The 24,460-nt window shown below is 43.7% G+C and overlaps 7 protein-coding genes across 7 annotated transcripts; 2 read left to right on the top strand and 5 right to left on the bottom strand.

Annotated features, from left to right (window-relative positions):
- Nucleotides 1–1,697: 1,697 nt before the first annotated feature.
- On the top strand, nt 1,698–2,443 carry H6S33_000182 (uncharacterized protein; the record flags this gene model as incomplete). Its single annotated transcript, XM_044831531.1, has 3 exons — nt 1,698–2,000; nt 2,050–2,330; nt 2,416–2,443. 3 exons carry the CDS (start codon nt 1,698–1,700, stop codon nt 2,441–2,443), a joined length of 612 nt encoding a protein of 203 aa, XP_044699741.1.
- An 813-nt stretch (nt 2,444–3,256) lies between these two features.
- On the bottom strand, nt 3,257–5,625 carry H6S33_000181 (uncharacterized protein; the record flags this gene model as incomplete). The annotated part of the gene is made up of 3 exons (XM_044831530.1): nt 3,257–3,576; nt 3,645–5,224; nt 5,291–5,625. 3 exons carry the CDS (start codon nt 5,623–5,625, stop codon nt 3,257–3,259), a joined length of 2,235 nt encoding a protein of 744 aa, XP_044699740.1.
- Nucleotides 5,626–6,950: 1,325 nt separating this feature from the next.
- H6S33_000180 (uncharacterized protein) lies at nt 6,951–10,102 on the top strand (the record flags this gene model as incomplete). The annotated part of the gene is made up of 6 exons (XM_044831529.1): nt 6,951–7,506; nt 7,566–7,896; nt 7,975–8,473; nt 9,546–9,784; nt 9,840–10,041; nt 10,097–10,102. The coding sequence occupies 6 exons, from the start codon at nt 6,951–6,953 to the stop codon at nt 10,100–10,102; spliced, it is 1,833 nt and encodes a 610-aa protein (XP_044699739.1).
- Nucleotides 10,103–11,882: 1,780 nt separating this feature from the next.
- On the bottom strand, nt 11,883–13,857 carry H6S33_000179 (uncharacterized protein; the record flags this gene model as incomplete). The annotated part of the gene is made up of 4 exons (XM_044831527.1): nt 11,883–12,848; nt 12,903–13,309; nt 13,385–13,725; nt 13,793–13,857. 4 exons carry the CDS (start codon nt 13,855–13,857, stop codon nt 11,883–11,885), a joined length of 1,779 nt encoding a protein of 592 aa, XP_044699738.1.
- Nucleotides 13,858–15,159: 1,302 nt separating this feature from the next.
- H6S33_000178 (uncharacterized protein) lies at nt 15,160–15,555 on the bottom strand (the record flags this gene model as incomplete). Its single annotated transcript, XM_044831526.1, has 3 exons — nt 15,160–15,183; nt 15,265–15,356; nt 15,429–15,555. 3 exons carry the CDS (start codon nt 15,553–15,555, stop codon nt 15,160–15,162), a joined length of 243 nt encoding a protein of 80 aa, XP_044699737.1.
- A 1,246-nt stretch (nt 15,556–16,801) lies between these two features.
- On the bottom strand, nt 16,802–17,614 carry H6S33_000177 (uncharacterized protein; the record flags this gene model as incomplete). Its single annotated transcript, XM_044831525.1, has 3 exons — nt 16,802–17,242; nt 17,308–17,339; nt 17,428–17,614. The coding sequence occupies 3 exons, from the start codon at nt 17,612–17,614 to the stop codon at nt 16,802–16,804; spliced, it is 660 nt and encodes a 219-aa protein (XP_044699736.1).
- Nucleotides 17,615–19,000: 1,386 nt separating this feature from the next.
- On the bottom strand, nt 19,001–23,182 carry H6S33_000176 (uncharacterized protein; the record flags this gene model as incomplete). The annotated part of the gene is made up of 17 exons (XM_044831524.1): nt 19,001–19,385; nt 19,447–19,680; nt 19,732–19,826; nt 19,881–19,964; nt 20,021–20,128; nt 20,184–20,335; nt 20,394–20,704; nt 20,755–21,023; nt 21,074–21,196; nt 21,247–21,690; nt 21,736–21,803; nt 21,858–21,908; nt 21,956–22,058; nt 22,110–22,278; nt 22,343–22,544; nt 22,603–22,776; nt 22,852–23,182. The coding sequence occupies 17 exons, from the start codon at nt 23,180–23,182 to the stop codon at nt 19,001–19,003; spliced, it is 3,303 nt and encodes a 1,100-aa protein (XP_044699735.1).
- Nucleotides 23,183–24,460: the final 1,278 nt, after the last annotated feature.

The raw sequence follows: 24,460 nt of genomic DNA, 5'->3' as shown, positions 1-24,460 counted from the left end.
ACTTGGCAGCCAAGCAGGTATTTGGACAGTCTGCCCCGCAGCTTTTGCAACGCAACCTCCTCAACCTCTTTTCTACTCCTGTTCTTTTCTACTCCTGTTCTTTTCTACTCCTGTTCTTTTCTACTCCTGTTCTTTTCTACTCCTGTTCTTTTCGAACTTCACCAAAACTTCTTTGATAACTTCGAATCAGTACTCAGATGAACCTGTGAGCAAGGGCTATTCAGTGGTTATTTTTTTGTATTTTTAGGAAAATATTTGAATTTTTAAGTGAAGATAGATAAAACATCTCGGTATTTTTTTCCACCATATAAATTTTGGCTGCTTTTGGTTACCATGGGCGGTTCCCATACAAAATCAACCAATCCTTCAAGGCGTCTCGGTATTTAACGTGCACACCCGGTACATGGAACCACCTTGCGAGAGTTATTACACTGCCTATATATGAATATATTTCTTATGCGAATAGAATTCTGACCTTTCAAGTAGCCAATTAATGGGGGCCTTACGGCCCCCCTCCCCCTCTTTCCCCCAGGTTCGTCGTTTGGTTGGCTACAGTTCAATAGAGAGGTCTTATATAAGAAATATATGCCAAGGAGTGACATACTACTCGTAATTTTTTGACGTTTCCGGACTGAACTGGGTCTGCATATGGGCGAAAATCGTGCATAACCATATTTTGGTGGTATGCAGACCCAGTCCAGTCCGGAAACGCCAAAAAATTACGAGTAGTATACCAGTGACTATGACATAGATACCGGACAAAGCTCCTAGGCTCACAAAAATGAATCTGGCTCGCTGAATAATCATCACTCATAGCGAACTAAACTTAGATAGGCAACTTTGTACAATTTCACAGGCGACCCCTCTGTCTCCGACATTCGGGGCATGCTACAGCTTGCTGAACTAGGAGATCGATACGAAAGCTCAAAATACGGGTTATTTCACTCCATAGTAATAATCCTTGGCTTTTGCACTCGCATTTTCTGGTCTATATGCTGGTAAGCAAGTACATCTAAAGTACAAAAAACCTATGTTCAAGTGTCACAAACTGGATCCACCGGCCCGCTCACCTTGCCACTCCACAGCTCAAAACCAACTACATCTCCGCATACCCCACAATTCTCCGAAAACTCTATTAAATAACATGGGGAACCCTTGATAGAACGATGTTCTCTGCACTCATATAAAAAATTTCCCCGTTCCTTTTGTCCGTAAAGGTTAACTCCACGTGCGATAGATTAGGTGACTGGGAAGGATATCTTCCGGTGTGCATCCACTTTAGCCATGTTGATCAGGAACCAGCTAGGTAGACCTTGATAGCTACTTCCTATTTGCGTCGTGATGAAAGAGAGCTTCCTGAAAAATAGTAGTGCGTCTACTGAAAGGGGCTTTCTGCATCTAGCTGGTCGTTTTATGTGGCACGAATTCCCCTATTGATTGCGTTTACTTGTAGTTTTTATCTTTACTCGGCTCATAATCTCGTTTCTCTGCAGGAAATCAACGGGCCGCTAGGAACGAAGGCACGGAATCCGATACTAAGCTATGAGAATATATCTACGAATCTGCCTTGTAGTCGTCTAAACAAACCTCCGACAATTAACTTAACCTTATATCTCAAAAGCTTTATAAAAGCTCTTTAACTCCCCTATAATGGCTCATCACCACCCACAGCCCAGTACTCAAATCACATAGTCAAAATGAAGTTCAGCACCACTCTTCTCGCCGCTCTCCTCCCGCTGCTCTCCCTCGCTGCACCAACCCCAGAGGCAGAGGCCAAAGTCGAAGAACGCCAGACCGTCACCTGTCCTAGCAACTCTGGGGGTGGATGCGGAGTCTACACCGTCAGTGGCCTTGGAACTCGCAAAAAAGCTGTCATTGCTGCCGGAGGAACCAGTTTGGACCTCGCAATTGCTATGATGGAGACGGAAGGCATGAATACCAACTATGCCTACGGCGACAATAAATCCGGTGATGCTGCCAACTTCGGTATTTTCAAGCAGGTATAATATACTCGTCCAATATCCTGTCTAAAGCTAATAGCGGGAACAGAACTGGTACATGATCCGCTCTACCTCGTCCACCTTCAGTGGGCAGACCGCATCGCAATACAATAACGGTGCCGCCCTCAACTCCAACCTTGCACTCGACGTGACCACACGAAAGAATGCACAGAACTACTATGGGTGGGATAAATGGGCCGGTGGGCATAGAAACGGCCAAACGGGGTTGAACAGCCCGTACACCAGTGATATAAATCTCTACAAGACAGCTGTCTTATGGACACAGAGCCAGATCAACAGTAACTCGGCGTATTTGACTGATGATACCAGGTATAGAACGTCCTTGCCTTCTGACTACTTTGATCTATGTATGCACTTGTATCTGCTGCTAACAATTCTGATCGATAAACTATAGGTTCTGGGTTGATGTCGTAGCTATCTAAATCTGCTATATATTAGCTGGTTAAGGGTCTGAAGATTTGTGTTCTATTTTGTCACATAGCTTGTACATAATGGAATCCAAGAGAGTTGGAAGAGAAATCATACGACTATGTCTAGCTGAAATAGCCAAGGAGCCAATCTGCCTGCGCTTGACAGCTCAATTTCGGCTTATGTTCTGAGTGATCAACGAGTGATCATCTATGATCGATCATGATGTTACTATAATGACTATATTACTACGAATTCCACTTAATGAAGTCTATTTTGTGGAGTTATAACGTTAGGTTGTAATTGGTATAATAAATTTATTGTTTGATTCAATAGAATGAGAAATACATTGTGTACGAGATTATCAAACACTTCACACAAATGACAGACTGTATACAATGACAGATTGTATACATGCCTGTCATGTTTTCCAGAATATTAATATTCAATCTCATAATCGCTTTTCTTGAAAGTCTTTTCTATTTGAGCTAAAGTTGTGATAATTTACTAGCCATTCGTGGATGATACATGTAGTTATGTATATTTATGTTACCTACATGTATTTATATATCCTTGGGTACTTTCTTCCTCAATCTTTAAGGCTAAATATGATTCCATATCTATCATCTCTCAGTTTTTAAAGTTCCTTTGCCCGGATGCACAAGAGTTCCTTTCTATTATAGTTCACCAGGACCTAAAATTCAATTCTGATAGATACAAATTGATGAGGATTATGATTACACTAACAGAACAAATGTAAAGAATAAATTTCCTGGTAAAAGTGATTGTTGATAATGATGTATCGCTCAAACCGGACCCTTTCTAACTTAAACATTTGGCTTCTTCTGTTTTGCATTTGGGAACATTGGGTTCTCGGGGTCCGGGCTCAACTGCCTTTTAAGACTTGTAGGCGACAATAACGATGTTTGGTCGCTGCTGCCACGGGGAAATTTCAGAATCTTCTTGAATCGGTTGGCCCAACCCGGTGTATTCTGATTACCATTGTCCGCCGGAAGACTCTTAGTTGCTTCAAGAGTCAAATCCTCCTTTTGTTGGGGGGAAAAATCTTCTGAGAAGTATCCACGGCTAGGATATTGGTCCGGGTAGTTATAGTTAGGTTCCAATGGCTGAGCTACGGCAGTAGGACCTGTCCCGAAGTTATTAGTACTTAGTTATCAGACCTAGAGAGAGGTTAAATCATAATTTCGGAAGTACCTCTATCAAAAAATGGAATTTCAATATGCTGGAGTTTTGGGGGAATCAAGTTTTGCCCTCCATTGGTGGTATTGGTAGGCTTTTTTCTGGGTTCCTCACTAAGGCTTACTCCGTTACTCTGAGTATTAGATGAACTCTCCTTAGCCGTATCATCATCAGAAGACGAATCATCAGCTTCCCGCTTAGATAACATTAGAATTGATCCATCCTGTTTTTGGAACTTTCCTTTCCGGCGGATGTTACCAGGCCTTTTGACTGCTGCCGCCGGAATTCCGCTTCTAAGTGGCGTTTCATGTCCAACTGTAGCTGCCGGGGACATTTGTCCTTTAGGTGGAGTCGTGATGGTGGAGCCTTCCTCAGTGATGGCATACGAGAGAGGGCGATACAGGTAGGCGGATGGAAGATTGTCCCAATAGCTTGTTTCCATGTCGACAGTATTTTCTTGGACACACTTTCCCTTATCCTGCGGGCTCTCATCGCGCATATGAGAATCGTCGTTATCCTGTTCGATCCTGCTCTTTTTTTGGTTGTTGGAGCTATCCCGGTCCTCTGCCGTGTCTCTGCAGTTTTCTTTATTTAAGGGGTCCTCATCCTCAGAGTCGGTTTCTTCCGGGGTAGTTTTAAGATCTGCCGCAGCTTGAAGATTATTGTTGGATTTCTTGATAGCATTGGAATAGATGGTATCAAGATTAATAATCTCTGAGCTTCTAGAAAGGACTGGCCTTCCATTGGTAACAGACGACAAAGCGTCTCTATTCGCCCTTCCATTTGGATACTTAAAGGAATGAACGCAGCGTTCATTTTTACGACGGACTACTCCATCTGTATCGATTTCAAAAATGCCCGTCTCCTCGCAGAAGCCCGGTTGACACTCGTTATCCCCCAAGGAACAAAGAGTATCAGAGCTATTTGTTCTAGCGCCGAGTTGTTGGGTATTGAAACTCTCATTGGAGCGCTTGTTTTCCAAATGCTCATTATGGGATTCTTTACTCAAAGCAAACTGCCTATCTATCTTAGTTTCAGCAAATACTTTCGCAGTACCGAAAGCTGTGGGGGTCCGATTGATACTCTCCGAATGAGTATTGATAGTAGGCGCTTCTTTAATAACTGGCTCGGGAAGTTTCTTGGTCCAATAGTCAAGTCCACCAACACTAGACCAACCAGCACCCTTTTCATACGCTTCTTTGAAGCTCTCGTGGCTCGTCTTCGTTAGTTTCACAGCAACTGCTCTGATACTATCCACATCGATAGCATCCACCGTGGAACTAGACCCATTCTCGATGGAAGAAGCAAGAACTTTGAGTTTATATAGGTCCTCAATCAGGGAAACTTGGATTTTTGCTTGGATAGCTGCCCACTCCATCCAGAAAACGGCAGCATGATCGAAGCAATTGGCACAGGCCTCATTCATCTCGGCTTGAGTTGAAGAGTTCGTTCGGGAGTGGATTACAGCAGCGTATGTTTCGAGAGAGGAGGCAAGATCGATGCTGGTGAGACGAGATGTATTCATGCTGAGGTTTAAGGCGTTGATTGCAGAAATGACTCCCACAAATGATTTGTCTTTGCCATTGAGACTGTGGCTATATAGTGAAGACCTTGATTAGAGACTGAATTATCAATATAAGCACTGTCAAGAAGGGACGTACCTTGCGTGCCCAGGTGGATCAGGACACAAAGAATGCTCAGTGAACATTTCTCCTTTGTTGATGTATTTTACAGGATGACATCCAGGTACAACACTGCTTTCACAAGCCTGGCTCATAGGGCTGCGATCTGTGTGATTATTTGTAGAGCGTCGACCAGTCTGGAAACCAGGGACTTGCGAAGAACCAATTCTTTCGACACCGAGAATTCCAGATACCGATGACTGGGAAACAGATGAGAATGCATTAAGTTCTCCTGGACCAGCAGTCAAGTTGTTACCGGTAGGGGCTGCTGGTAATGCTTTACTTGTAGTGGATGGTTTGTAAAGGCCCTCCATTTGAAGAGGAATAAAATTTGCTGTGGGTGCGACAGCTTACTTTTACAAAGGGAAAGATGGAAATTAAGGAATGTTGGTAAAGATGAACGAGTGGACAAAAAACGGGCGTACAGGAAAGCGATGGAAACGGGAAGGAAGGGAATATAGCGAAAGGCGGGATGGGAGAGGAAGAAAACGAGAAGATGGAGGGAGATGAGAAGGTTGGAGATGGAGGGGTATCAGAGATGAGAGGTGAGAAGGTAACTAAATTAGAGGTGTGAAGTGACGTACCTCAAAGCTTGACTGATGAGCCGCCAAGGATTCTTAATCTTCTGAAGAACAAAACAAGCACAATGTATCACTCGTTACTGATACTACTTTTACCCGGTAGCCAAAGTAAAAGGTCATTTAGAGTGATCGTCAAGTTCATAGACCTTATCGTAACTATCGTTTTTTTGTGCCTATAGGCTATGCTACTACTCAAGTACAGGAAACTAGCTGATTTTAAAGGCTCTTTAGATCACAATGGGATGGTTACTCGAATCTCGACACGGCATTACAAGCGCTATAACAGAAGTAGCTATATGTACACGGCTATAGCGGTTTCTATTTAGTGCATGTCTGGCAGGCTACGAGACCGGTAATATAGTAAAACGAAAAGAAATCGTGCTTATCAATTAGTAGATATAGCAGATTCATCAGGACACGCTGAAATCTATACCTTTAACCCATGATATGTATACTGTTGCGGACATGTACGTACATGTAGATGCCTCTGATGTGGAGAGCATCGTTGCTGTTTGCAAGGGGATCTATTGACGGCGATCTTGATGGAATGATATCCAGAACAATTTCTTCGTATACTTTTTACACATTGACTTCTAAAGCACAAATGAATTAAGAATAACAACAAATTTTTGAACCAGTATGAATCGAGTGATAATCCATGACTAAATACTAATCTTGGAAGTGTGTATGCATATGTAATCCGTTTGGCCAAGCCACACGTTTCGACAAAGCATGACTAATCTGCATCTTCTTGCACAGCTTTCTTCAAGTGAGATGTGGATAGATAATTCTTTGTTAGGAAAATCGCTCGTCATTACATACATGTTAGGTACATTTATTCACAATGGCAAAGGTAGTAAGTAGTTTTCTAAGAGTTATTCCTCGATATATAACGCCGTTTTCTGGCATATTGCTTCTTCTTGGCATCCAGGGTTCACATTACGAATCCAAAATCCGTCTCCTGAGCTCTATCAAAACCACTAAAGTAACCATTCCCTCAAGTCGGAGTGCCTAAAATTGCACAATCACGCGCCCAAACTCTCGTGATTACTTCGGAAATGTATCGGACACAATCCTCCTCGTCATCGCGATTTTCCGCATTCCGAAAACCCCACGAAATACTCTCCCCATCACCCACTTCACCTAGTCACTCCCGAGAGCGCAACCGAAGCAGCGGTGGAAGCTCTGTCGGCTCTCAGCAAGGGCAACCAAACCTTCTCGTTGATGAATCAGGCGACGAGGCCGACCGAGGCGGCCCTTCGAGGGCGAGATCTGAATCTCCGCCATGGAACGAGCACAATTCAAACCTGATCCCATTGCTACCAATGAATGAGAGCCGTGGCCTATTGAGTAGGACACCAAGCCCGTATCCTCCTACAAGGAGTGATGATTTAGATAAGCTAGGCGATGGGAGTAGTAGGGTGTGGAGGATTGGTATGGGGAGCGAAGGTAGGGCAAAAGAAACGGGATGGAGGAGTTGGATGAGAGATGGGAAGCTGGGAAGGTGGTTATGGAACACACAGAGAGGATGGATGGTATACATCGGGTTCTTGGTGGTATTTTACAGCGCTGCGGGCTTTGGGTTATCAGTTGTGAATAATTTTACCTTACTAAGTAAGCTTCTGGAATCTGCACAGCCCTACAATTATTCTAAATCTAACTCACAACCGCAGTTGGTGTCTATAAATTTGTCTACCCAATTACAACTACCCTTTTCCAACTAGTCTTCACACAAATATTCCTCTACTTCAGCGCATCTATTACGCGGTCCTTCTCTCGCTCCCTTAACTCCCTCGGTCTCGCACACATAATCGCGCCCACTTCTACTCCATCAAAAGGAAAGCGCCGAGCTTCTGGAGGCGGACTACGCGATTTTGCGCGCCGGGTGACCTGCAGTGATCGCGAAGGCGGGGTGTTCGAGTTTAAATGGGTAGAGGCCAAGAAAGTTATTCCGCTCGCTGTGGTCCATAGTCTTAAGGTTGTGTTGAGCAATATATCATTTGCGTAAGCTACCTCACCAATTACCCCCAATAGATCTTTGCAGAGACCTTCGTAGGATTAATGGACATATGTATAATACAGCTATACCCACCCGTCAATCTACCACATCTCCCGCGTCCCATCGCTCATTTTTGTCCTCATGTTCACTGCATGTTTCCTCAGAAACCAAGGTCTTTCTGTCACCACCCTCTCATCATGTATAACCATGACACTCTCACTTGCTATGGCGTGTCTCCGCCCCGGCACCCGCTTTGCAATCGAAGGCTTTCTTGCCGGTATATTCTCCACTATCTTCGTAGCTGCTTACCCAGTTCTTCTATCAAAAACCTACAAATCACTCCTCAAACCTTCCGGCAACGACGACCTTTTGGGCGTAGGTGTCGAAACCGAAGGAAAAGATGAAACCAGGACAGCGTGGAAACTGCTGCACTACACAAATTTTATCAGTATCCTTGTGGTTTTGCCGTGGGTTTTCCTGTCTGGAGATTGGGGCGATATTAGCAGGAATTGCTATATTTTAGATGTTCCGTGGTTTTGGCTATTGGTTGTGTTTAGTGGTATTGGTGCATGGGGCACCTTTGTAGGTGGCTTTTTGCTTGTGAAGGTATCGATCTCTTCAATAATGAAATCTTGTGTGGGACGAATGGCTAATACAGAGCAGGCAACAACACCTTTAACAATGGTAGTATCAACCTACCCACGTACAGCGCTGCAAACACTGTTTATGCCTCCTAATCTTCCCACATGGAGCTGGGTGGGAGTTTTGACATGCTGGGGAAGTTCAATATGGTATCTTCTCGGTAGGAGAAAGGAGTGTGGTGTGAGCTTCTTTAATACTGTGGATGGGGACGAACCAATTCAGGTTACCAGGGGAAGAGCCAGAGGGAACAGTTCATTGTGAGGTGTAAATTTCTGTGTTGAGCCTTCTCACTAGTGGTTTGTGTAAAATATCTTAGATGGAACGGGAGAAATTTTTGGACGATTGGGAAGTGTTAATGTGGTATACTTATGAAATCTGGAGGTTAATGGTAATGAGTTCTTGGGGAGTTTTAAGGGGACACTGCGTCATGGGCTTGTAATTTAGAGTAACTTAATACCCTTAGAAATCTTTATTTATAGATGAGTAGATGTTTAGGGTCTCGTTCATGCAGTGAGACAGTCTGATTCTTGCCGTTTTAGCTGATCTGTTCCGGGCGACTCGCAAATACCCTGGATTCGCCAATGGACTGCTTGCTCCATACATCGGGGACCGGTCCGGTCCATTGGCGAATGGACTGGATAAAGGGTAATGGAATTGGGTCTTTAAATTAACTCGAGAATAATCTGGACTCTACTAGAGCTCATAGGGCCCTAATAAGTGGTTGTAGAGGTCACTGAAGCTGATAGAGACCACAGGATACCACATATCAGGCGTCAATTGTTAATATTGAGGTCTTAAGCTCGCTAAAGATCATGAAGATGCTAATTATTTTTTTAGGTTTGGTCTTTAGGGTCGATGGTTTTTTCAGAGGTTTCTGATGGTTGTAGAGATCATTCAGGATTGATATAAATCATTATTAGCTGTGAGTGATGAACTATTTGTCCTACTAAAACCACAGTATTCCCAGGCCATTCGCGAATAGACTGGTCCAGCCACAGATGTATGAGCCTAGAAGTCCATTCGCGAATACCTCAAGTCCATTCGCGAATCCGTCATATCCGCCAACGGACCGGTTACTACGTGCACGGGCACAGGAAAAGAGTTCATTCATTATGATGATCGCTCAGCCCAAGACGGGAAATCCCCAGTCTACAACCTCGAAACACCAAGACTACTACTCCGGCCTATTGAAGAATCCGACGTAGAAGGTCTTCATGAGATTATGTCGAAAGATGCAGTCATGAAGTATTGGTAACTTAGCATATTCCCTCAGTAACAATTGACCTTGTACTAAGTATTAACGCAGGTACTGCGAACCATATACAAAGCTTGAGCAGACCCAAACCTTCATACGCTCGTCCCTTGATTCTCATTACCACTTCTTCATTCTCCTTAAATTCACCTCTCCACCGAAGTTTATCGGTCGAATAACATTGATTGATGATTTCATCGGCTTTATGCTCCACCCGTCACTTTGGGGGCAAGGCTTTGCATCTGAAGCAATGAAGGTGTATATAGATCATATGTGGAAAGTTCGACCGGAGCTAAAGTTTATAAATGCAGATGTAGACCCTAGAAACCAGCCAGCTTTGACGTTGTTGGAAAGGTCTGGGTTTGTGAGGACGGGTTCTGCGGGAAATACCTTCCTCACACATATGGGATGGTGCGGTTCAGTGTATCTGACATTGGAGAGATTGGATGGTGGAAACAAGGGACGAGACGTTTATTAGTATGAATTTCGAGTTGAATTCAAATAGGCATACTTTGAGAAATTTATTATCGAGTCTAGAGCTACCATTTAAAGTGTATGACTGCAAACTGTCGCACCTAAAATAGTTACTCCTATCTTCTAGAGTGCCAGTTCACAGGGAAAATTCAGACCGAAAAGCAAACCACCCCATGGTATTTCCTGACCAAACCATGCAAGGTCGTGGGTGACGTACCCCATTCACGAAAAAACCCTTTGTTGTAGCTTGAGACCAGGAATCTGCCTCAAGAACAGATGAGGTGTACTATCCACGACGGTTCGTGAATAGGGTACGTTCATAGCGGGGTCAGAACATCTGCCGAGCTCTTTTGGTGACATTTAGAATTTGGTTAGGTTCAAATAGCTTGGAGGGCGTGGATTGTAATCTCTCGAAGCTGTAGTTTGCGGGTTTAACTAAAACAGAGCCCTAGTTTTTGGGGTAAAATGATATTAGGGAATTTTGTTCTTATAACTTGCTTAAATCACAATCCCAGATGATTTGACATACAGCAAGATCAAAACCAAAGGCATACTCACATTTACAAAGTTTTCAGAAACCACAGTCAGTCCAGGACCATGATTTGACCTCTTGCAATCAAGATTTGCGCAACTTTTAAAAAAACAAGATTTTTCAAAACGAAGTTTGGCCAGTCAAACACTTGATGATGTGGAGATTCCGCGTTACTAGATGGCATGAGAGTTACGGGGGAAAAAACCGTTCTATACTAGTGCGGTCGTTTTAATAGATACATGTACCCTACCAAATTAAGTAAATACTATATGTAGATTGATAGATATAGATATAATAACCTCGACTGTCACAGATATTAATTGTTAATTGTCACGCAACCACCTGTTCCCTACCGTCATGACCACATACCATTAACCATAAACCCTGGATACTGGATCTTGACAGTTTCCAACTCGGTAGGTGATAGGAGCACAAGCGTGCGCGCTCTCATGTATGCGAGTGATCATCCATGTCTCGGCGGTGACGCCAAGTGGCTCGGCACCTTGGTATCGGAAGCGCCACCGGAAGACACTAAGAGTGGCAGGAGACAAGCTTTTGCTATCTAGCGGGATTAACTTTCGGGGAGTTCCTAAACCTCCGAGCGGGTCGCGCCGGAAAGTGTGATGCCATTGATGCGGGGCTCTTGGGAGAGTGTTATCTGCCTTGGGCCTTGGGTACGTTGATGGCGAAGAGTAGCGACTGCAAGTGGTGCCTACAACTGAAATCCTTTATAGGCTGATGTTTGAAGTTTGCGGGAGAGGGTCTTTTACCTAAACTCGGGGATAGGGTATGTAAATATCTAGTCTACTGCTCGGGTTTTGGGGCTTAGGATCTCGAACGTGAGGAACCCAGCTGGCAGTATTGGTGCAACTCATGGGATATGGCTGAACTTTACCTTGATACACCACAGCACAATAGAGTATTTGGTCTCAATACCCAGACAATTGTTGTAAAAATATATGTTCATTACACTTGAGTTAACCATATCAACAAAAAAAAAAAAAAATGACTCCAAAGCTCATCTGCTAATATCGACAAAAACATCAACATCAACAATAGCACAGGTCAATTCATGAATTCATATAAACCACCTAAATCTGTGTTTTCTTCTTCCTCTTCGAGATAGCCGTCTCCACCTCTGCCGCCGGCTTCGGCTTAAACTCTGTATTGTTCGCATCTAACATATTCATCTCCTCCTCTGTCTTATTAAGGCCTCTGAATGTAAACCAAAAAGCCGTTCCCGCTAAACATGTAACTCCTGCCAAGCAGGCATAAAAGATGACCATTCTTGGGTTCTTCGACGTCGGAGAGATCGCAATACCGATTGCTGATCCGAATGCATTTTGTAGAAGAAAGAGTGCCATGACGAGGGATTTCATCGATGGGGGTGCTTTAGTGAAGGCGTACTCGAGGCCAGTGATAGATGCAAAGATCTCAGAGAAACCAATGAGGACATAGGCGGGTGTTTGAATCGCGACGTGCACTTTGTTAGGGATGGTACCATCTTCACTAGCGGCGCACTCAAGAGGGCCGTCGTAGCAAGGACCAGCATTGTAGATCATCCTCTGGACTCCTGCGGCATAGGCCATGGCCGCTGAGACGAGGAAGAAGCCGAATGCGATACGGGTGATTGGCTTGAATGGAATCTTCAATTTTCTGAGAAGAGGATAGATGCCTTTTTCCATCAATGGGATAAACAAGATGATAGAAATTGGGTTCAGGTTGAAGAGGAGATCATTTGGGATTCCGTGTGTTTCCATTGTTCCGGCCATGGAGACAAAGTTGGAGTTCATTTGGCCATACAGAAGCCAGTAGACGGGGTAGAAGCAGAAGACTCTGCATGCCACAAGAGCACGCTTGAGCTCACTGACGAACTGTTCACCGTGAACGGGGATGGCGGCATCCATATTGAAGCCAGATTTGGCGGCCAAGGTGAGTGCTTTGATGGCATCGAGGAGGACTGAACCCTTTGGTGGGCGGATAACGTAATACTTACGACCGATAACGAGGGTGAAGAGACCGACAAAGAAGAAACAGAATGGGAGAAGGTAGGCAGCCTGTCACTTTCTGTTAGGCGGGTTTATCACTATTGAAGTCAGGTTTGAACATACCCAAAAGTCGACCTTCAGTTCAAGCCATACTGTAGCAATTGAAGATAGCGATCCCACGTTGATACACCAGTAGAAGATATTGTACAAGCTTTGGATCGTAACAGCTGGGTCAACAATAACTCTTTCGCCAGTCTTAAGAGTCTTAAGAACTGGCTTGGTCTTTGTATATTGCTCAGCGATTAGCGGCGAAACATTACTCTTGATACCGCCAGTACCGAGACCAAGAACAATCATGGCAGCAATAAGACCGCCGAGTCCAGCGCCATTATCGAGAGAATCAGGGAGTGATGTGGTAAATAGAATGATAAGACCACCAATGTATATCAGCGCAAAGAGAACGATGGCATTGTAACGTCCCAGCCAGGCATCAGCAACAATAGCGCCAAAAATAGGTGTAACATAGCACCCTGTTGTAGTTGATCAATCAGTATTGTATCATCCCCCGAACCAGTATAGCCCAATCTGGTAGAATATTAACTTACAAAACTGGAAGAAGTACTGCAAAGCGGTAGCGGAAGACTGCCCCATATCCAGAGCACCCGGTCTAAGGCCACCTCTCTCATTTTGAATATAGTTCTGAAAAGGTCCTGTGATACCGTAATACGTAAAGCGCTCTGCCAGTTCCACGACAGCGACCAACCATGCGCTCATAGGAATCTTGTCGCCCACATGACGGAGACGGAAAAGCTCTTCCTCGGTAGGCTCCTCACCATCTTCAGCGAAGGATCCTTTTTCCTCAACATCGAGAGACTTCCTGGGGTATAAAGGAAGCTCTGTAGTTCCTGCACGCTCTGGTGCACCAACTACAGCTGATGCGTGCTCACTATTCAATTCAAATGTTAGGGTCTATAAAGCATTAATTGATATTGTTTGGTGAACTGTAAACTCACGTTCCCTGTGCACTATCGAAGACGTTCGTCTTCTCGAGGGCATTCTCGACCTTGCTTACTGACATTGTAACTTCCTGGCTTCCGAAGGCAGTTGGGAGACAATATCAGAGACAGCACATAAATCCCAAGCGATGGGGTGCGCTGTCTTTTATAAAGCTACGGGAGTTTATATATTTCCTCATTATTCCATACAAATGATAAGGAAAGCCATATAGGTACTAGCTGATTGGTTCTTTTTCCTGCCGATCTTTCACTACTTTATTTCCTTCTTGTTTCGAGATGGCAGCGGGTCTCAGTCCTTGATGGATCTATACCCGTTCCAACGGCTGAATTTAGGTCGAAGGCCACACAAGACAAGAGCTTTAAATTTATCCTACCCGATTAGTGCTTTCATTACCCACCAGCTAATCGCTATATTTCCGATGCAGTCACATCAGCGTGCAACTAATACTGTACCATTGTTTCCTACCGCCCCGAGAATTGGCATTGTGAGTATTATCTATTGCCACTGGCTAGATGGTAGTGGAGCTGAATTCTCCTTTGATGTGATTTGAAACTTCAGTGGAGTTCTAGGAAACCTATCGTTATACAGGCAGCTGTATACACGCCAAGTCAAAGGTTATGCAACCTTGATAGGAAAATTGAAAGTAGTGTGCGCGTGCTCCAATCAATCTCAAGCAGACAAGCGGTTCTAAGCTGATGCAGATAGGAACTAGAAAAAGATCCATCTCACTACCTTTTTACCTCCTTCCTTTCTAAAGCGTTGTGCTGTACCTTTAGTAGAACTTAAACGTCGGGGCCTGGTTGGTCGCCTCCCGGACATTGTTAGTGTATTGCTGTCACGCATATCGGAGAGTTCCTTCTAAAGTAGATACTTCTCCGGCGTAAATAACGCCGATATCGTTGCTAAGAAGAATAGCAGAACTCCGTAGGGGAAGCTAAAGCATAAGGTTTGCGGGGGTCGGCGTTGCGGCTGATCACCGGGCAACAAATACCACTGGCTGGCGCTCAACCACTTGATGTGATCGATCTTTTCTAATTGGTTCCTCTCGATATCTCTAATTCGAGAGATGTAGGCGCTAGCCTGTTATTGGAAGGCGGGTTGTATTTCTATTCGTCCTGGAGTGTTGATCTCCTCCTTCGACCGATGGAACATACACATTCTAGGTAGCAGCTGCAGATTTGATCCAAACGAAGCGGTAATAATGATGTTTATGGTCTCACCAGATAGATCGGTATTTCAATAATGCAAATACTATCCCTTGTAGGCCTGATAATTTTGACGATAGCTGGTTTGAGATATCCAATGACCTCGGAAACATCTTTCTAGTGAGTTTACCTAAAAGTTGGACTCATTGGTTACATAATTATGGAGAACCTCGTGCGTGCACCTGATGGCCTTTAGCACCATTAACTCTTGAGGGTTCTAGTAATACCAATAATATTATTTCTATCCGAAGGAAGCCGCTCACAGAACAGAAACAAGTAGTGTTGATACCAATATCCCGGTTAACACAACGCCACATACCCGCATACCAAGAGACTTGGAGCATTCGCGCACGACCTGTTCGAAACGTAATATTCAATATTCGGACAACAAGTGGGGATCTCAGAGATATTATCCCAGGGCACCTACCTTCTTCGCAATCCGTCACTTGTCTCGCTATTAGGTAGAATGAAGATAATTTGCCATGTAGGAAGATGTTCCGGCCTTGAGAATAAAAATATAGGTGCTGGTGAAATCGATAGGAGTGGGTAAGCATTCTGTTGATAAGTCCAGAGATCGTCCACAGCTAAACCAAATATGGGAGCGCTAAATACCTGAGGCAGTTTAGATCATAAATCATAGTACAGTGTCCGGTAGAATTATTGCGAAAGTCAGAACTAAAAGGATGGGTTTCTTGGCCCGTGCTCACTGCAAAAATTCCTTTGAGGGCCAATGGGACTATCGGGTCACGGAAAACCCACTTTCGCATTAATTCTACCACAATCTGTACATGTAGGATTAGAGGTAGTAGAAATCTCGGAACCAGATAGACGGGTGGGGTTGATGGACAGGCCCCAAGACCTAGAATTATTCATGCATGATAGATAAGCTTAATGTTCTCGGAAGTTAATCTATAGGCGCACTAATTATAATACGATGTCAGTTATTATGATCATGATATATCACTCGTATACTTGATGATTACTAAAAGTATATGTATATAATCGACACAATACCAACTCACAGTTTGTTGATGAAAGGAGGGTGGTAACAGTCAAGAGAGTTCTTTATATACCTATTTTTTTTGATTACTAGCGGCTGTTAGATGTGACATTCACCCCAACCACTAGCGTGGGGGTGCGCCGGCCCGAGACGAGTGCAATTATTACCACGTACCAACCATAAAGGTAAAGTCGAAATTGTGAGATGCGAGTGTTAAGTTGAGCTCTACATGTAGTTTAAATACATGACCTATGATTTGTAAGGTAACTACATGTAACTACTCAGTATGTGAATCACGGCGCGTCACTCGGTTATTTCCCACCAAAACCATCACGTTTTTTTTTTGTTTAATTCATACCGACTCTCAACGTCTTGAATAAAATTAGGTCAAAACAGAATGTCCAAAGTTTTAAAATGCTTTGATAAAAATATAATACCGTATTGCATCGTTAGAGATAAGTAAATACAAGTATAACTATATGGGGAGTATCATGCATCCTTATAAAAAGGAAACCGCCATGAAAACAGTACATGCAGTATGAGACAAACAACCATAATGTATCATATATAGAGAAGAAAAATCAGGAAAGAAGTACCAGGATAATGGGGATAATATGAAAAACGCCATACAAATGTGATCGTCCAATACCACAAGAAAAGCAGAGGGGAGAACCGGAAATGAAGGAATAAAAATAGAAAACCCTCGCCAAAAGCAGTGACTAGTACATGAATCAATGGGAAACAAATGAGTAATAATAGCTCCCAGAATATATAGAGGCCTGAAAGGAAAGAAAAACGAATCAATCTAAATCCATAATACCCTCCTCCTCCTCCTGTTCTTCGATCTTTACCTTAACCTTACCTTCATCCTCCTCGAGTCCCTTTTTGATTATACCCGCTTCTCTCTCTGCCTTTTTGACTCTCTCCTCCCGCTCATTCTTAATCTCTTCCAACAGCGGCATCCTTGGCTTCTTCTCGTCTTTATGGTTCCTCCACAAATGCTGATACATGTTCGCCTCCCTCTCCGTCCGCATCCCACACAGAGGACACACCAGCCATAATGACTTATCCTTGGTCATCCCTACCATCCGCCGATGCGCACCATCGTCTCCTGCCGGACCCTCTCCATGCACAATCCATGACATTGCGACTTGCGGATCTACTTCCGGGTGCTGTCTTTTGATATGTCCTCTTATGGCATCTCTAGACAAAGAATTATAGGAACACAAGTAGCATTGCAACTGTTTTGTTTTTCCATGATAGTCAATTTCATGAACTGTGCGATCTATTAGAGAGACGAATGCACCTTCACAGCCAGAGAAGCGGCAGAGAAAGCTGCTGGGATGGTAGTTATGATGAAATTGGAGATTGCGGAGCGTCATGTATGAGCGTGAGCAGTTAGGGACGTTGCAGGGGTAGGGTTTACGGCGGTTGTTGAGATTGGCCGGAGGTGGAGGGAAGTATGTCCTTGATTGTTCTTCGGCGTCCAGAATCGATTGAGGGGTCATGGGTGTTGACGGCGTTGGTGAGAGCATTTCTGCATCGGAATGTGAGCCTGTAGAAGATGCGGAAGCGGTCATTGACAATGAGCCGTCGGAGGGTGATGTTGCCATAGAAGAGCCTTTTAGGTTTAATTGGTCTGAAAAAAATTCTTTTGATTTTTTTCGTTTTGATTTTTTTCGTTTTAATTGTTCTCGTTTTATTGTTTAAAATGATTAGCGACAGTGGTAAACGTAAAGAATAAATTCTGCAAGAACGATTGGCGAAACGGAATGATTGACAATGTGCTGAAACATCAGAGAAGACGGGGACGGGAGGAGAGCATTCTTTTGAAGGATTAGGACTCCGAGTCTTCAATAGAATTGATAGAATTGAATATCGAAGGTGACACAGGCGAGTGATGGCTGGTGATGTCTGGTGATATAGCGGCGAAGGAGTTGCACAACAATAGAAGTTGACATGGGATGGGATTAGTATTGTAACGTACATACATGTGAAATTGAATTGATATAGGTCGGTCTAGGGTCGTAGTTCCTACTACATGTCGCTACATACATGTATACATATGTTCATCAAAGGGGGCTGTAATTAACTAGCGCGCCGTGAGATCTCTATAAACATTAGAGATTTTGAGTACAATTAAATACTATAGTTAACACGAAATCTTTTCTGTGAAAGAAATATTTCCGATGGAGGTATAGCGGGTCGATCGAGCTATCTTCTGGCGTAATAAATACTATTTGTTGGCTCACCGGACGTACCTCCTCCGTATCTTTGAAACTTAACACTAGCAGATACTTCAGGCCAGAAAGTGACATCCGAATAGAACATTTGTATACCGACTTGTAAACTTCAGTGTGTCTATGGCCTGTACTCAGTATGGCCCACAAGGACGCTCGAAGCGAGGTCTGAGAGTGTCCTCGAGGTGCCTCGTCCTCGTTGACCTGACCTCGATGTCCAACAACACCGTTGTCCTCGAGCGAGGTGCCTCGAGGAACATCGAGGATGGTTCCGGGAGAGTAATAAGCTGTATATAATTCAATTAAAAAGCATATTTTATCCTTGAGCAATTGACCCCATCTTAATTGGGCAGATTATATAAGTGCATAATATGCCAAGAATTGTCCTAGGGGGTCCTCGAGGCAAGGACAGGTAGTGTCCTCGAGACTCCTTGTCTTTTTAGACCATTGTCCTTGTATGTCATCGAGGACATGTTCTCGAGGCAAGGACACAAGGACGCTCGTCCTCGTGGACCACACTACCTATACTGCATATACTTACCTCCTGACTCACTCCCGAGACTCACTTCTTTTCACGGTATATTTTTGTTTATGTAAAGGGTAAACGAAAGCAGAAGAGCATACGACAAAGGCTATATTAATATTTTCAAGTCGCACTATTACTCATCCCTCATCTCGACCATTTTCCACAACTATATCTATCCTCAAGATAAATTAACAAAATAAGGCTACACACGCTGCTCTAGATATCACCTGATTTTACAAAGTCCACATAATCTCCGACAGCGCCAATAAGTTCTCGTTCAACGAGCGACGGGCCTGCAGTGCCGACGAGGATTCGCGGCGGTTGCTCATTGCCTCGGAAAAGTAAAGTTCAACGAGAACCTTGAGATCGTCGTAGCTAAAATCGAGCTTACCTTCCTTTGCTGTTGCGATGAGGTTTTGCATACCTGCAGTGTAGAGCGCGTAGAACCGAGTCGATCGGTCAAGCTTCACACCTATTTCAATGTTCTTTAAGTTCTGCTGTAGAACTAATATGTTGAGCTGCATCCGTTGGGCACCAGCATTGTTGATGATTTTGATTTGATTCGCGTTGGCAACAAGAATATGGTCCATGAGTGCTCCAAGACCTCTTGTGAGAAACCTGAAGCGAGGACGTTAACACCTTGACACCTTGGCTAGTAACGGGGTTGCTTAGAGCTTACTTTGTCTCTTTCTCCCTGAGGAGATTTGATATATCTTCGTCAAACCATACTAGGTCAACATTGAGGGAAATAACGTTGGAGTCTGGGGTGTTTATAGTGCTGTCAAGGCAATAATTGCCCTCAGTCAGGCATAGATGGAGATAATGCAATACGTGGCATCGTGCCTCTGCACGTAACGTAAATAGAATTGTATTCGCCAATTCTTGGAAGTCGTTTACGACTTTGTCAAAGCCACTGCAATTTCATTAGCCTGTGAAGTAAAAACGGTTTTATCGAGCAATATACCTGACTGTTTCCGTTGTCATTGGGAGGTATACAGCTCTTGCATCGTCATCTTGCGATTTGGCCGACTCGATCAAAGTCCACCTTCGCCTCGGACGCTAAAATCATGTCAATCTTCAATTTTCAGAGGTTCACCCAAGTTGACTACAAACCCCAGCTGAACTGCCATCGTTTCTAGAAAAACTTGGAGCATCTTCAACATGTCGAAGCTGCACCACATTACTGGCAAGCCATTTCTGAAATCGATTGTTAGCAGAATTTATGGGTTATTTCACGTTTGAGGATCACATACCATGCTTGAATATAGAATACATAGAGAGTTGATGACTTTTCGATCAGTGATCAGATCCGGAGAGGTAATTGGGTTGTTTCCTTGCTCTTTGAGCTCTATATCTATTTCCTACATTGCGAGTTGTTAGACTTGTCGAAGCCTCGATCCTTGAAGAATCACAAACCTTTTTTAAAGCCTCTTCATCTTTGATACTGGTCCAAACTTCAAGCATCGCTGAGCGAGTAGTTTCGTGCTTTGCCCACTCGGCACTTTTCTTGGTCTCTAACACAGGACCACCTGCATTCCCAGAAGCAGCTCGGTGTCTTGAAACAAGTTCTATCCGTAAACTTAGTAATCCACTCCTTTAAACATCCGTAAACCACCAAATACAAACCTTTGTACCAATCAAAGCACTTGTCATAGTATGATTTCAACAAATCGATTGTCAGTTGCCCAAAAGCTTGATCAGGTGGTATAGTATCAAGCATTTTGCACAACGCAGTAATCAAGCCGAAGAAAGATATAGCTCCCTTCATGACCGGTTTTTTTGCAACCGCCGCCCATTGTGGATCTTGATGAAATGCATCCAAATCGCTAGTTGTCTGGTTAAAAAGATCGCGAATAGTGTCTTCTAATGATGGGTGAAACACATTGACCAAAAAATCATCTAAAAAGGAAGTCAAGGTGCTCAGGACAATACCCGATCTGATAGAATGTTAGCATATATACGACTATATATGAAGTATATGAATTACCCAGCTGGAACAATTTCTTTGATTCGGTTGAGGAAGGCGAGCGACGGCGGAAGAAGGAAACCCATGTTAAACACACTTGGCTCAATAAGAAGCTTGTGACCGGTTGCGGCACCATCAGACGATGTATGCACATCAGTTGATGTAGTTGCCGGTCGAAGAGACTCAGACACAAGCCCGGGAACAGAGGCTTTCAATATAGACTCGAGGTCATCATGATCAACTTTCATCAGTAAAGAGGTGCTATCTGTGTTGGCCAATTTAAACAACATCTAGTTTCACGTTAGTCGATTGCGGTTGTGACGAAGGGGAGATCTATAACCTTATTTTTATCTCGAGGTGCCCTCGAAGTAATGACATTATTAATGTTCTGGTGACCCAAAGGTGCGCTTGCTACGCTTCGGCTGTCTGTCATAGTAAGGTAGTCGTGAAGCAGAGAACGCATCTATAATCATTAGCATACAACTCTTGTAAAAGAAGAGAATGGGGAAATACTTCGCTCTGTATTAGTTGCCAGACTTCCATAAACCCATTTGTTAGAGTAGCTGCGTCTTCCGAGCCATCCCTTTTGCTGATACCCTTGACGACATCGTATATCACTCTATGTCCCTCCATAACTGCAGCAAACTTCGAGTACAAAGTCCAAAGCAGGTCGTGTATTACCGTAACTCGGACGTCATTCTCATTCAGACCAAGGTCCATGGTTTTACCAAATGAACCAGCTGCCCGGGCTACACCTGTCAGAGAACTTGGATGCCGTTGGTCCACTTCGTTATTTGTCCTATCCACGAGCTTAAAAAGCTCGACTGGCAGACGTTGGTTGACTGTTCCAACAGCATTCGAGAGATGTCCAAGATTGTTGATCGCTTCCAGGAGAAGACGGATATAGTATATGCTATCAGCTTCGGGGTTTTTATTCGTGTTCGCATCTTCGACCATCTAAAAACGTCAGCGAGGACCGGCAAAAGCGCAATTTAGACTCACAGGCTGAGTGAAGTCGCTCGAATCGAGAAACTGGTGAAATGGCCTCTTTCCATTTTTAACTAGAAGTGCTTCTGATTATCAGTAAATAAAGTCCAGATATAATTAAGGTGTTGGTGCCAGACCTGGCATAGAAAATCTATTGTCATTGGCCCCAGGGGCGTCTTCGCCGGATACTAGGCTATGTTAGTAGATACCAAAGCATACTTATAAGTAACCTTACAATCTTTTTGATGTGGAGAATACGGTTTCCATCGGTCCACACAATAGGGGGATTTTAGATACAAATGATTGTGTAACTCTTCAATCAAAATATCGGCCAAAGACTGATCCATGTTAGGGGATTTTCAAATTGATTATGAGGATTTATATTTTACCGATTCTTGGCTGCCCAAGTATATTCTTAGGTCTGACAGAGCGCCAATCTCCATCATTTCTGGTTGGTTTATGACCTTGAGGGCATCTGACAACACTTCAACGGCAGTAAGAAATCTCTTTTCAGATATTCTTGCTTCTAGCCTCTCTGGAACGCCATTGACCTGCTCTCTATAGAAAAAGGTTAGTGTTTATTATGAATTCATTGGACTATGCGATGAGAAGAGAAACGAACATTAAAGATAGTGTTCTCAACATGGTATCATATTTTTGTGAGGTATCGACCATATGCTTCACTTCAGGCTTTGAAGTCGAAAGGTCGGACTTTGCTTGGATTAGAGACTCTCTAAGAGTTCTTACTTTGCCTTGAGATGTGGTGATACTCCTCATTATGCTGTGAAAAGTCCCAATTGAACTATTGAAACCCTGGTGATGATCTAACATTTAATTTAGAATACGTTTTCTATAGTGGAATTATGTATCATGTAGCCCCACCGTTTACAATTGCTTGCAAGGCATATTGAAGTTCGGAATTTGTTTGTCGAAAAGCATCATACTGGTGTGCCCGGCCTAGTGAGCTGGTATCCATCAACTGTAACGCCACTTTCACGGGAACGCAGCTATCAAGGGTCATGAAATCCCAATCTTTCTCGATGACGTTCAAAATATCTGACCCAGAACTAATCTCAGCATTCCTAGCCCCAAATAAGAAAAGAATAAAAAGTCTATTTAATAGCTTCTCACCCTCAAGCTTCCTAGAGCCTGGCCCGTAGGTTTTTACGCCATTCTGTCTCGGTGCGCCCCGAGATGATGGGTCCCTTTCGCGACTTCGACTACGACTGCGATAGCTCTGTTCCATACCACTGGGTGCGAGCTCTCTTTGTTGTGATCTTGGCGGGGGCTGGCGACCATAATCGCTCCCTCCATAGCCAGCATATCCTCCGGATCTTTCTGCTTCACGGTCGTTTCTCCATCTATCTCTTTCACCGTACCCTCCCCTCTCACCGTAATCGTACCCGCCATAGTTGTTGCTAGCACCACCGACCTGACGCGGCCGTTGACCTTGACTGTCCATATCAAGCAATTGCGATGCCCAATTAGATACGCGGCCTAGGTTGAGTTATGTGGGAGCTTAGGTTGGGCTGTTCTGGTCAGTTGGGACAACTCGTTGTACGAAGCTCTAGAGCTTTGGTGATACTGCATAGAGGTGCTCGAGCAATGGCCAGGTGCTCCTTGTCAATTACCCGGCCATGATCTTTTGTGTCACCACCCTATATAGGTAGAAAGGTTCCGAACACGACCGCTATTGCGCGTCACGTCATACAAAAAGATAGATTAGCGCGTTTTTTTATGTATCAATATCTATTATTCGCCTTTCTCCCCAGTCTTAGGTCATTGAGCGGTTGAATATTACGGTCAGGGGGAATAATATTGGAGTTGGCTGCTCAACGTAGGAAAAAATGCCAAGATCCCTTTCAAAAATATAAAGGACAAATAAGGATCGGTAAGAGAAAGTAACAGTAAAACAAAGTGGAAATATCATTTTGTAAGCAATTCAGAAGTATTGTTGAAGTACTTTGTGATCACTTTCAACTCAAGTATTGACTTCAAGCAGATGCATGAGCAGAAGTCAGAAAATGGTAACTTAGACAGTTTCTAGCGGGGGTGGGCCATGAGGAACTTTTCGCCCAGATATTATTGCAACAAATTGCAATTGGAGGTGGTGAGCTTGCCGAAAATTGTTTTTAGCATCGGCAGCGGAACCCTTACACTTCGACCTTTACCAGAAAAGAGGAATGGTATTGGAACCGTACTCGAGATAACTTCTATGCACTCCTTGGTAGTCTCGTTTCAACACAGGTTGGGCACGGGACTAACTCCTTTGATTCAATCAATTAATAGATTTTATGGTACAACAAGTGATAAAGCCACACCGCCAGCAACCTTGATTTTATACAGGTGAGGTACCACAACGGCCACGGTTAAAGGTTCGGTTGCAATGGAATTGCACATAACTTTACTCCGAATCTAGCCATTCACAATTCCCCTTATTCTTGAGTTTCTTCTCTTCTTGGCGCTTTTCCATGGTGTAGGTTTATTACTTGTTGCACCATACCGTGACCACATATCTTCGGTCCCAGGTTCAAAGCGAGAGAGACAATTTAAAGAGTGAGTCATAATGAATCACTCGTGTTAACGTTTTTATTTGCAATCACAGGCCGACACCGCAACCGTGTTATGCTGGTATTTAATTGTATGGGTAATAACCAACTACAAAAAATTGCGTGGATAGGAACTTGAAGTTATAATAACGGATTATGTAGTTGACGAGTTTATATTTCACTACATGTAA

The sequence above is a fragment of the Morchella sextelata genome, assembly GCF_020137385.1.
Source record: "Morchella sextelata strain SCLS chromosome Unknown scls_1, whole genome shotgun sequence".
Classification (NCBI taxonomy): domain Eukaryota; kingdom Fungi; phylum Ascomycota; class Pezizomycetes; order Pezizales; family Morchellaceae; genus Morchella; species Morchella sextelata.
This window is presented reverse-complemented; position numbering and strand designations above follow the sequence as displayed.